Raw genomic sequence first — 13,397 nt, 5'->3', positions numbered from 1 at the left:
ATATATATATATATATATATATATATATATATATATATATATATAATGTGTATGTGTGTTCATCAATGTGATTAATCAAAATCAGTTAAATGTGAACGTTAGTGTCTTTATTCAGAAAATCCACACATCACTTGTACATTTCAGGATCTGGTTATTATAGACACAGATTAAATGTTAAACAAGAATATTTATATATTTAAAACAACAGTAATATTGTTACACATGTTAGTACTTGTAAACACTCAAAAGAATACACACGTTGGTTTAGTGCTTACCTATAACCCTAACAAGGAGTAAACATTTTTAATAAGAGGAGTTAAGATCGAACTTTATTGATCCCGCAGGTTAAAAGTCACGAATGTTGTCTTTGGTGCCTGTTTGTTTTCCAAATATATAATAATAATTAATAATAATATTAGTGTGTGTGATTGACAGACATTAACATAAAACACTTTGTAGGCTCTACATACTTTTTCCCACTCACAAATATGTAACATTGGGTCATTTTCCTCAATAAATAAATCAAGTATAATATGTTTGTCTCATTTGTTTAACTGGGTTCTCTTCATCTACTTTAGGACCTGTGTGAAATTCTGATGATGTTTTAGGTCATATTTATGTAGAAATATAGAAAATTACTGAGTTCACAAACTTTCAAGCACCACTGAACCCCACGCAGAAACATCAGCAGTGGATCAGAACCACACAGATACAAAACAGTTTCCAAGTGGAAGTTCAGGTGAGTTTACCTGCTGACGAGACTCCCCTCTCGAGTGTTTAGGTCCTGACATCGACCAGTCTGTTAGCATCCGCTGCTTATGTCTCCACCGGAAATAGAAGATTTGACCCGGAAGCCGTCACAGTATATACTTCCGGGTCACGGAACGCAGAGACTTCGCTCCCGCTTTGTTCGTGTTTATGGTAAGTATGACCGACAACAGCACAAACAAACAAACAAACAAACGTGGCGTCTCTTCGGATAGTAACAGAAAAACATCTCTGAGCTCTCGGCTAGAAAAAAGGTCGCGCGCTAAAAGGTGTCTGCTTCAGGAGACAAAAAATTCTCAGAAAAATGTCCGAACTTCGTCAGCACGTTCAGGTCTTCTGTTCCATCCAAGGGCGTCAGAAGCATCCGTAATGTGGGGGGGACACAATGATGTGTGTAGATGTGCCTGTGTGCCCGCGCGCGTGCACGTATGTGCGCGCGTTTAAAAAAGGTGTTCACTAATGTACAAAAAAAGCAGCGTTTCACCTAGATTTCCTTTACTTCCACACATTTAAAGCATGTTTCTCACCAAGTTTGTGTAAATTCAGCTGTGGGTTTTAAAGACATTTTTACTTTAATACACTTTAATACAGAGCGTCAGGTCGGCACTATTTGTCTTTATAGAGAAATAAAAAACATCACCTCTGGACTTTTTTACTTGTGTTCAACACTACTCATCTAAATGATGTCTTGAAGACAATAAGGTGTGGGGTTTTAAAGACATTTCAACTTTAATGCACCTGAACACACAGTGTCTCTTACACCTGCAGCGTCTTACAGCGTCACAGTTACTGCCAAGGTAAGATGCGCTCCTCTCAAGCATCCTCCTAACATGAATATATGTTTATGATCCACCCCCTGGTCAACAACTGCCTGCACAAATCTCACTAAACTGGCAAGCGAGCAACACAGAAATGTCTCCATCTCCTCCACCTGTGCGCATTTTATGCCGAGACAGGAGGAGACGCACAGAAACACTGCAGGTGTTACACCATATTCTGTGACCACCGTATATTATGACTGTGGCAACAGGCTGCTGTGTTTAGAGTTGGATGTAACCAGGAAAACCTGGAGTGGAGTTTTAGTGGCCTTAGTATTCTCCTATTAATCAAGTGGAATGGATTTGTTCACAAAGAAAGAGAAACTGCGCAGACTGAACTAATGTTTTATAGTAAAAGTGTGTGTGGGGGGGGAGGGGGGGTCCAAATGAACGTTTTTTTTAATGTGGGGGGGACTTGTCCCCTTCACATATAATGGTTGCGACGCCTATGGTTCCATCTAAAGGATTTACCTGTATAAATAAAGGTTGATTGATTGATCTATCCATTATCTTCCGCTTATTTCGAAGTTGGGTTGTGGGGGCAGCAGCTTGAGCAGGGAGGCCCAGACATCTCTTTCCACAGCCACCTCTTCCAGCTCTTCTGGGAGGATTCCAAGGCATTCCCAGGCCAACCGAGAGACTAAAGCCCCAGGTATACTCCCGCGTACGTCCATACGCGGAGGTACGAGCGTACCCCCCAGGGCATGTCCGTGCAAAGCTCAATTTTTACGACAGCATACGCGTACGCGGTGTCGCACAATAAACTTCCCAGCGACGGACTGTTTTGTATGCAACACCAATGTATTAAATTCCCCTTCTTCATCCCTGATCTGGCCTTTTCTTTATTTTTTTTGCCAAGAGGCAGTGATCTCTTCCTCCACCATTGATGCTATGACTGAAATGGTGAGAAATGAGAGAATTTGTCACAAGCGAATTAAACTCGGGTCCAGCATGGCTGCGGGAGGGTCTGGAGATTTCCTGGTGGGCTGGTCTGATGTGTGGGCTGCAGACCCAGTGCTCCCTGTTTTTTTTTTTTTTTTAGATCTTTTTATTAACAACATATAAACACAGAACACCGCTGAGGCTGCCAGCGATTGTTTTTTTTTTTCTTTTCTGACCTGTCAATCAATCCAGTAGGTGTGTCAGCAAATGACCAATCGGCGACCTCAATTTGTCCCGAAGGTAAACGCCCCTTGTCTGTGAAGCTGCTCTGCAGCCGCTCAGGGTGGCTGCTCGAGAATGATGTCTGAACCCTCTGCGTATAGTACACGCTATGTACTTGTGAACGGACGTACGCGGGAGTATACTGGGGGTTATAGTCTCTCCAGCGTGTACTGGGTCTTCCCCGGGGTCTTCTCCCAGTTGGAAATGCCCGAAGCACCTCTCTAGGGAGGCGCCCAGGAGGCATCCTTACCAGATGCCCGAACCACCTCAACTGGCTCCTCTCGACGTGGAGGTGTAGCGGTTCTACTCTGAGTCTCTCCCGGATAACTGAACTTCTCACCCTATCTCTAAGGGAGAGTCCAGCTACCCTGCGGAGAAAACTCATTTCAACCGCCTGTATCTACAATCTCATTCTTTCGGTCACTACCCAGAGCTCATGACCATAGGTGAGGGTAGGAACGTAGACCGTCCGGTAAACCGAGAGCTTTGCCTTATAGGTCAGCTCTCTCTTCACCACAACGGACCGGTACAGAGTCCGCAATACTGCAGATGCTGCACCAATCTGTATGTCAATCTCACGCTCCATTCTTCCTCACTCGTGAACAAAACCCAGAGATACTGAGCTCCTCCACTTGAGGCAGAACCTCACCCTCGACCTGAAGAGAGTAATGCACCCTTTTCCGGTTGAGAACCATGGCCTCAGATTTGGAGGTGCTGATTCTCATCCCAGCTGCTTCACACTCGGCTGCAAACCGCTCCAGTGAGAGCTGAAGATCACAGCACGATGGTGCCAACAGGACCACATCGTCTGCAAAGAGCAGAGATGGAATCATGAGGCCACCTCCGCCAGCTGGCTGCACCAAGAAATTCTGTCCATAAAAGTTATGAACAGAATTGGTGAAAACGGGCAGCCCTGGGGGAGCCCAACTCCCACCCTGAAGGGGTCTGACTTACTGCCAGCAATGCAAACCAAACTCTCCCACCGCTTGTATAGGGACCGAACAGCCCGTAACAATGGGCCTCCAATCCCATACTCGCAGAGCACCCCCCACAGTGTACCCTGAGGAACAAGGTCGAATGCCTTCTCCAAGTCCACAAAACACATGTAGACTGGATGGGCAAACTCTCCTGACCCCTCAAGGACCCTAATGAGGGTAAAGAACTGATCCAGTGTTCCACGGCCAAGACGGAACCCACATTGTTCCTCCTGGATATGAGGTTCGACCAACGATCAAACTCGTTTCTCTAGTACCCCTGAATAAACCTTACCAGGGAGGCTAAGGAGAGTGATGCCCCTATAATTGAAGCACACCCTCCAGTCCCACTTTTTGAAGGGGGAACCACCACCCTAGTTTGCCAGTCCAGTGGCACTGCCCCCGATTTCCACGCAACGTTGCAAAGGCGTGTCAGCCAAGACAGCCCCACAACATCTAGAGCAGGGGGTGTCAAACTCCAGGCCTCGAGGGCCGGAGTCCTGCAACTTTTAGCTGCGTCTCTGATGCCACACAGCTGAATCATATGACTGAATTAGCTTCTCAGTGCAGTCAAGTTCTCCAAAGTCCTGCTAATGACCTCCTTATTTGATTCATCTGTGTGGCATCAGAGATGCATCTAAGAGTTGCAGGACTCCGGCCCTCGAGGCCTGGAGTTTGACACCTGTGCTTTTTAACTACCTCAGCGACCTCAGCCAAAGTTATGGATGGATCAACCCCAAAGTCCCCAGACTCAGCTTCCTCCATGGAAGACGTGCTGGTGGGATTTAGAAGGTCAGAGAAATATCCACCCCGAAAAAAAATTGACCCTCCATGGCAAGAAAGTTTTACCCTCCTGAGTCCCAAGCTTTTGCTTGGTGTACATTTTATTTTATTTTATTGTTATTTTAGATTAGTATAACCTGATAAACTTTAAAACAAATGCTGATTTTGAGCATTTAAAAGTGACAATGTACATGTATGGTATGTATAAAAAAAATCATCACTTTTATTTAACCAGATTAAAAGCCCATTAACATCAATTGGTTGGCCTTGTTGCTGTTTTAAGTGCTTTATAAATAAAGTGGTATGGTATGGTATCAAGATCTCTTTTCCAAGGGTGACCTGGCCAAGAGTTCAGCAGCACACCATAGAACATTAAAACAATTAATGATACAGGATATAAGATAATATATATTTTTATTGATCCCCAGGAAATTGTTGTGCCAGAGTTTTAGTACAAAGGAATATACACAAGATATAAAAATATAAGAGAATATAAAAAAATAAGAGAGAATTTAAAAAATAAGAGAGAATATAAAAATACCAGCAATTAAGTTCCAAACAGGTCAGGTGCAGACATGTGTGCAATGTCTAATGCGTGAAATGTTTTAATGTGAAAACATTAGTGTTTATTGTGGTGCAGGATTAATTGTATTGTCCTATGTGCAGAAAGGGGGAGGAGTTAAAAAGTTTGATAACCACAGGGAGGAAGGACTTCTTGTGTTGTTCTGTGGAGCACCTCGGTGGTCTCAGTCTACGACTGAAGGTGCTGCAGTAAGAGTCCAGGGTGTCATGCAGGGGGTGACATGTTGTTCAGGATCTGGAGCAGTTTCCTCAGCATCCTCTGCTCAGACACCTCTGTCAGAGACTGCAGGTCCACTGCCAGAACTGGGCCAGCTCTCTTGATGAGTATATTGAATCTGTTGGCATCAGCTTTCTTCGCCCTGCTGCCCCAGCACACCACAGCGTAGAAGAAGATGCTGGAGACCACCGAGTGGTAAAACATCTCCAGCATGGTCCTGCAGACATTAAAGGACCTGAGTCTCCTCAGAAGAAAAAGGTGACTGCCCTTTCTTGTAGAGGGCTTTGGTGTTAGCTATCCAGTCCAATTTGTTGTCTAGGTGAACCCCCAGGTACTTGTAGCAGTCCAGTGTCCACCTTAGTACCCTAGATGTTGATAGGGTTGGTGGGGCTGGTCTTCTTCCTGTAGTCCTCCTGCAACTCTTCAGTTTTTCCAGCGTTGAGTTGCAGGTGGTTCTGTCCACCACACCTCTGTATTCAGCTTCCTGGTCACCAGTGATGCAGCCCACAACGGCAGAGTCATCCAGAACTTCTGATGGCAGCATTGTGAGTTGTGTATGAAGTCCGAGGTGTAGCGGGTGAACAGAAACGGTGAGAAGACCGTCCCCTGAGGAGCCCCTTTGCTGCTCAATATGGTGTCCGAGGTGGTGTTCTGCAGCCTCACCTACTGTTGTCGACCTGTGAGGTAGTCTCTAATCCAGGTGACCAGCGAGTCATTCACCTGCATGTCCTGGAGCTTACTGCAGAGTAGAGCAGGTCTTATGGTGCTAAAAGCACTGAAGAAGTCAAAGAACATGACTTACAGTGCTGCCTGCCCTGTCCAGGTGCGTATAGGCTTTGTGCAGCATGTAGATGATGATGTCATCAACTTCAATGCATGGCTGGTATGTGAACTGTAGGGGGTCCAGGTATGATTCCACCACTGATATGACGCGCTTCAGGACCAGCCTCTCCAGCGACTTCATGGCATGTGATGTCAAGGCCACAGATCTGTAGTCACTGTGTGAGTTTGGGTGGTTGTTTTTCAGCACCGGGACCACGCATATTGTTTTCCACAGAGCAGAAAACACCCTCAGGCACAGGTAGAAAATGTGCCGAAAAACATCACAGCTGAGCCGCACATCCTTTCAGGGGTTTGGGGCTTAATCCATCTGGACCTGCAGACTTACTTGGACGTAGACGGCTGAGCTCCATCATCACAGCTTCCCTGCTGATGGTGATTGGAGGCTCTGATGGTGAAGGGGGAGGGGTGTTAGGTGAAGGGGGTTGCAGCTGAGGTCCATTATGTTGTTGATGATGATAAAACAATGTTATACCAACATGAACAATTTTTGAACCACAAGGGCATTACATAATGATCCTAACAGTAACCAAAACAAACACAATGGGTAAGAAACCAAAAGCAACAGTTAGGCCTTTCACAATAACACATTTAGCTGGGCGATTAATTGTCTCAGAAATTATTGCGATAAACTATAATATTGTTTGAAATTTGACAATAATTATTAATTGTTGTCAAATTTTAAGAAGAAATATTGGTTAATTTGTTTTGACTGTAGTACCTTTTTTGACCACTGGATGGCAGTATAAGACTGTTTGAACCGAAGGATGGATAGTGAGGGAGCAAGCAGTGGGTCTCTTTATGCGCACTGTCCGCTGACGGCTGAGACTTTATACTCCAGCGTCCACCCTGAGTGGCTGCAGCCAGCTCCTTAGGCAAGGGACGTTTGTTTTTGGGACAAATTGAGTTTGTTGATTGGTCATTTGCCGACACGCCTACTGGGTTGGTTGACAGGTCGCAAAAAAAAAAAAAAAACGAGAGCTGGCAGCAAGCTGCAGCAGTGTTTTGTGTTTATATGTTCTTAATAAAAAGTTCTAAAAATAAAAAAACAGGGCGCACTGGCCCTGCAGCCCACACATCAGACCAGCCCACCAGGAAATCTCCAGAGACCTGATTTTAATTCGCTCATGACAAATTCCTTCATTTCTCACAATTTCAGTGTCATCATGTCATCAATGGAGGAAGAGAAAGAGATTGCTTGCCTCTTGGAAAAACAAACAAACAAACAAACAAAAGAAAAGGCCATTAAACCAGATCAGGGATGAAGAAGGGGAATTTAATGCATTGGTGTCACATATACAAACCGGATTCCAAAAAAGTTGGGACACTAAACAAATTGTGAATAAAAACTGAATGCAATGATGTGGAGATGACAAATGTCAATATTTTATTTGTAATATAACATAGATGACAGATCAAAAGTTTAATCTGAGTAAATGTAACATTTTAAAGGAAAAATATGTTGATTCAAAATTTCACAGTGTCAACAAATCCCAAAAAAGTTGGGACAAGTAACAATAAGTGGCTGGAAAAAGGAAATTGCGCACATAACGAACAGCTGGAAGACCAATTAACACTAATTAGGTCAATTGACAACATGATTGGGTATAAAAAGAGCTTCTCTTGTCAGTGTCTCTCAGAAACCAAGATGGTAAGAGGATCACCAATTCCACCATTGTTGCTCAGAAAGATAGTGCAACAATACCAGAATGGTGTTACCCAGTGTAAAATAGCAAAGACTTTTAAGTTATCATCATCAACCGTGCATAACATCACCAAAAGATTCAGAGAATCTGGAACAATCGCTGTGCGTAAGGGTCAAGGCCGTAAAACTCTACTGGATGCTCGTGATCTCCGGGCCCTTAAACGTCACTGCACCTCAAACAGGAATGCCACTGTCAAGGAAATAACAGAATGGGCTCAGGAATACTTCCAGAAAGCATTGTCAGTGAACACAATCCACCGTGCCATCCGCCGTTGCCAGCTGAAACTACAGTGCAAAGAGGAAGCCATTTCTAAGCAAGCTCCACAAGCTCAGACGTTTGCACTGGGCCAGGGGTCATTTAAAATGGAGTGTGGCAAAATGGAAGACTGTTCTGTGGTCAGATGAGTCACGATTTGAAGTTCTTTATGGAACATTGGGACACCATGTCATCCGGACCAGAGAGGACAAGGATAGCCCAAGTTCTTATCAACGCTCCGTTCAGAAGCCTGCATCACTGATGGTATGGGGTTACATGAGCGCTTGTGGCATGGGCAGCTTGCATGTCTGGAAAGGCACCATTAATGCAGAGAACTATGTTCAGGTTCTAGAACAACATATGCTCCCATCTAGACGTCATCTCTTTCAGGGAAGACCCTGCATTTTTCAACACAATAATGCCAGACCACATTCTGCAGCAATCACAACATCATGGCTACGTAGGAGAAGGATCCGGGTACTGAAACGGCCAGCCTGCAGTCCAGATCTTTCACCTATAGAGTAGGGGTTGAACGAGTATATAATTTTTAAACTCGACATTAACATAATAAAACCCGAGTAGAACTCGAGTATTTGATGACGTCATAGATCTCAAGATACAAAAATAAATAAATAAATAAATAAAACCAAAATAAAAGGTAATTATTTACAAAAAAAAAAAGACCAACAAAACATTGGGAGCGTATATTATGCTCCTACCATTTATCATACTGCAAATAAGTCACAGGAAAAACTAAACTGTTAGTTATTATTATTAAACTGCAAACGGGAAGAAACGTGCAGCACGTCAAAAACGAAACTTAAAACAGTGGATGGGCGGTGGATTGGACCCGGTGTTACACCATACTCTGTGACCTGCAACAGTGCAACACCACCCCCTATGGTCATACGGTGGTCACATAATATGACGTCACTACGGATACCCGACTTTACATTTTTAACCTCGATAGAGGTCCTAGCAATCGATGTGTAAATTACTCAAGTACTCTGTTAATGCCTTACTATAGAGAAACATTTGGCGCATCATAAAGAGGAAGTTGCGACAAAGAAAGCCCAAGACGATTGAACAGTTAGAGGCCTGTATTAGACATGAATGGGAGAGCATTCCTATTTCTAAACTTGAGAAACTGGTCTCCTCTGTCCCCAGACGTCTGTTGAGTGTTGTAAGAAGAAGGGGGGATGCCACACAGTGGTAGAAATGGACTTGTCCCAACTTTTTTGGGATTTGTTGACGCCATGAAATTTGGAAACAACAGATTTTTCCTTTAAAATGATACATTCTCTCAGTTTAGACTTTTGATCTGTGATTTGTCGTCTATTCTGAATAAAATATTTGATGTTGGCACCTCATTGCATTCAGTTTTTATTCACAATTTGTTTAGTGTCCCAACTTTTTTGGAATCCGGTTTGTAAAACAGTCCGTCGCCGGGCATTTTATTGTGCGACACCGAGTACGAGTATGCGGTTATAAAAATTTAGCTTTGCACAGACATGCCCTGCGTGCGTCTGCTTCGACTCTGATTCGGTATGCGTAGACCTCCCGGACGTCTACGTGTACCGGATTGCACGATATTGGATTTTTGGCCTATATGTCCATATGCTAAAACTTATTTGGCTGATAACCAATGCCGATACCAATATTTTATATACGTTCCTTTGTCAGAACATAGCCCTCATATTTAGGCTTATTTGATGAAAAAATTGTGCAACAGCTGTAAGAGCTGGTGACATATTCAGTAACAGCCATATGATCTGCATATCACTTTGACTTATATGAAATGAAAAGAGTTGAATGTTATTTATTAACATTAGTCACCTGCGATGCTGTCTCACTTGTGGAGGCTTGTTCTGGGTTCCTTGCTGCAGTGTGGGATCCTCTGCACTCCTGTGCATGAAGGACAGAGTTTTTAAGTTCAAAGTTTTTGTCTATCCATTGTGCCGTAAGACTAATCATGCTAACAGAGCTAACACGACATCCTAAGGTCTGTGGTAAAACTCACCCAACAAGTCTTGCTATCAGTTATTAGCTTCTCAATGACGTCGGAAATAACGTCTCGTAATTCTGGTAATGTTACGTTGGAAAAATCTCTCAGACTGGGGACGATGTAGCGAGGCTCAACGTAGTTCATAAAACTTCGGAATCTGATATCCTGACCAACGAAAAATAAAACTTCCACACCGCCGACATTTTGAATTTTCTCTCCACAGTGAGATCGGGTAGGCGCACGTGACGTCATTGCGTTGTGCTGCCGCTGCAGGCAAAAACAGCGCCTTTTATATCGGCGAGTTATTTTAATGGAATGGCCGATGTGCGATATTGAACTTTAACGCTAATATTGGCCGATACCATGCCGATAATATTGTGCATCCCTAACCCTGACCTAAACCATCAGTGGGTAGGGCTGGGTACCTTTCTAAAAAAAATTGGTATCGGTACCGGTACCTTTACTTCGGTGTCGGTTCCTGGACGGTTCTTTTTCCGGTACCAATTTTGTAATTACTATTAATTCTAACAAGAATAAAATTACGTTACACATTACAGTACATATGGTGAATTATTTTTTTTAACTTTGGTATTTCTATTCCAAGCAGTTTTCTTACATAAAAATAAACAAATAATTTCCAGTTCAAAAGAACAGTTGAAATCAACAAGTGACACATCAGTGTCTAATGCTCACTGCTACACACTGAGGACCTTTTCACTTAACAGTTTTTTTTTTTTTTTTTCAGAAAAATCAACATGTCTGCTTTCTCTGGCCACAAACAAGCCCACTCCTGGCTGATGGTGTCTCCAGCAGTAGAAAATGTTCACTCTGAGGCTGTAGATGATGCTTTTTGCACACAGAGATACCTGGTTGTCAGTTTGATAGCACTGACATATTTTCCCTCACATTCCACCAGCAGGTCACTGGATTCACTGAGGTTAGGGTTGATGGCAGACATCTGCACCTCCTTTTGTCTGTCTCTGTCCTCACATCGGGGTCAGAGGCTCCTGTGAGGAGAAGATAAACATAAACACTGAACATTAGTGAACTGTTTAAGCAGCTGACTGGATGGATGAGCACATTTTTACAAGCCAAGCTTCATCTATTACTGTCAATCTTTAGTTAGCTTCCGAGTTTAGCTAGCTACGTAGATAAAATAAATTTACACACTAATATCTTAAAGTTAGCGTTACATGGATTCTAGTTTAATTCACCGTGATGTACGTGTTAAGCTGCAGTAACATTAACAAACGTAAACTCACCAGCTGAAACACAGACACAGCCGTCCTCGTGAGTTCTTTGATAAAGACGAGTCCGGCCGTAGAGATGTTGATTGAGTCCGTTTAACACACACAGACTGACTAATGCTGAGAGGAGAGGGGGGAGGTTGCTGTCCGTCTGTCTTCTTGCAGAAAAACACAGAGCAACTTTCTGCTCGTGTGTTGTCGAAGCCGTTCAACAACACGCACTGCACACGTGAACCCCGTCTGTGGTCATCACCAGCACCATAGACATACATTACACATAGATTAGGTACGGCAGCTCTATACATCTCTGGGTGTAAACACGTAGTCTGTTTGTCATACGTCTGGTGTTTTACCTGCCTGCGTGCTGAAACCACGTGACACCTTACAGCCAATACCGAAACTTGACACCGAAAAAAGAGTGACGTTTCAATCCAAACACCGATCGGTGCAGTTTGGTGGGTGCCATTTAAGAACCTCGGTTCGGTACTTAGCCCTATCAGTGGGCCACAAGGGCCAGTGTTAGACACCCTAACCTTATATGGAGCCGTCAGCTGCCTTGTGTGAAAAAACAATATTCTCCATGGTCTTCTGCCTCATCTTCCGCTCATGCCGAGTCCATTTTTGAAAAATGACAAAATATAACTCCTAAAACTGCTAAAACTTGATACCACTCCGTTTTTGTTTTTATTTCCAGAAGAAGAAGTGTCTTCAGAGGTTTTTGTATAGTTTATTTCAGTAGTTCTTGGTGCAGCGCCCCCACAGGCGAGTGAGGGAACAGGTTGGTTCAACAGGTTGGCTCGACTGCACAGTGCAGTGTCAATTCAAACGCACCAGCTCAAATGTAACAAAATGTTATGAATATTGGTCTCCAACCGAACCGAGTCTACCGGACTATCGGGTGTGAAAACAAGGCCCATCAGGAATGGGCTGGCTTCAGCACCTCCTCACCGCTCCGTCGGTTCAGAAATCACGAGGAGTGCAGAAGGCATCAGGAGTCCCAGCCTGAGATATTTTGATATTAGTCTATAGACTAATAAAACGTTTATTTCTCTCTGTTTTTCTAGAGGAGGGAAATAAGTTTGTAAAAATGTCAGACGAGGACGAATCTGCTCCAGTCATGAAGAGGAGTCGCATTTTCTACGGCAGCCTGGAGGAGAAGGAGCGAGAGCGCCTCAGCTTGGCAATGGCGAGCAGTGTAGGAAAAGGAGGTGATGCAGTGAAGGCGGGGATTAAAGCAGGAAACATCAACTTCTCCTCAGGTGAGTTTCCAGCTGAATCAGGTGACCTTTTAATGGTTGCCATGGTTACTGAGTCATGAGAATTTCTGTTGATTACTGAGGTTACAGCAACAAAATCTGGATTCTTCCTCTTTAAATCAAACTGGTGAAATAGTCTTCATCACATCAGCCTGTGAATTCTGATCAGGTGTACTGGTCACGTCACTCTGTTTCCCATGATTCCCTGCAGGAGAGACCTTGGAGATGGAGGAGCGGATCAGTGAGAGGCAGCAAGAAGTGCTGGCTGAGTTTGAGAGACGCCGGCGAGCACGGCAGATCACCGTGTCCACTGATGACGCCGAGGTTAAGGCCGGCCTCCGAGCGTTGGGAGAGCCAATCACTTTGTTCGGGGAGGGACCAGCTGACCGCCGTGAGCGGTAGGAGAATTTCTCTTGTACTTCTTACTGCTCTGGAGTCAGCTCACCTGTCAGCCAGTCAGAACGTTTGCTTTTAAGAGGACTTTGTTTGTTTTCAGGCTGCGCAGCGTGCTCTCTGTCGTTGGTCCAGATGCGCTGAAGAAGTCCAGGAAAGACGAAGAGAGGGTCAAGAGGTCAAAAGATGAGGTTCGGCAGTCATACAAGTAGTCTGTAGTACTCTATAGTAATCTGGTTGCTAGTACTCTATGATCCTTAGTAGTACTGTACTACTGAGGTCCCTCTAGTTTTCAGTAAGACAGGGCAGTAGCCACACACAGGTACCCTGTAGTTCTCAGTCTACCCTGTAGTTCTCAGTGGTACTCTGTAGTTCTCAGAGTTCTCACT

General features: G+C 44.0%; 2 protein-coding genes across 2 annotated transcripts in view; one reads left to right on the top strand and one right to left on the bottom strand.

The window, feature by feature from the left end:
• The window catches only part of cdc26 (cell division cycle 26 homolog), a 2,255-nt gene extending 1,421 nt beyond the window's left edge, over positions 1-834 (bottom strand). The window contains exon 1 of the mRNA XM_037692482.1: positions 750-834. The gene's annotated coding sequence lies outside the window, so the exon portion shown is untranslated. The remainder of the gene's footprint in view (positions 1-749) is intronic.
• Positions 835-864: 30 nt separating this feature from the next.
• prpf4 (PRP4 pre-mRNA processing factor 4 homolog (yeast)) overlaps positions 865-13,397 on the top strand; it is a gene marked incomplete in the record, with an annotated part of 33,336 nt that continues 20,803 nt past the window's right edge. The window contains 4 exon segments of the mRNA XM_037692481.1: positions 865-921; positions 12,424-12,618; positions 12,827-13,013; positions 13,112-13,199. Of these exon segments, the coding sequence (XP_037548409.1) occupies positions 12,447-12,618; positions 12,827-13,013; positions 13,112-13,199 (447 nt within the window).

Source organism: Nematolebias whitei, chromosome 18, assembly GCF_014905685.2.
Source record: "Nematolebias whitei isolate Nwh7 chromosome 18, NemWhi1, whole genome shotgun sequence".
NCBI classification, from domain to species: domain Eukaryota; kingdom Metazoa; phylum Chordata; class Actinopteri; order Cyprinodontiformes; family Rivulidae; genus Nematolebias; species Nematolebias whitei.
This window is presented reverse-complemented; position numbering and strand designations above follow the sequence as displayed.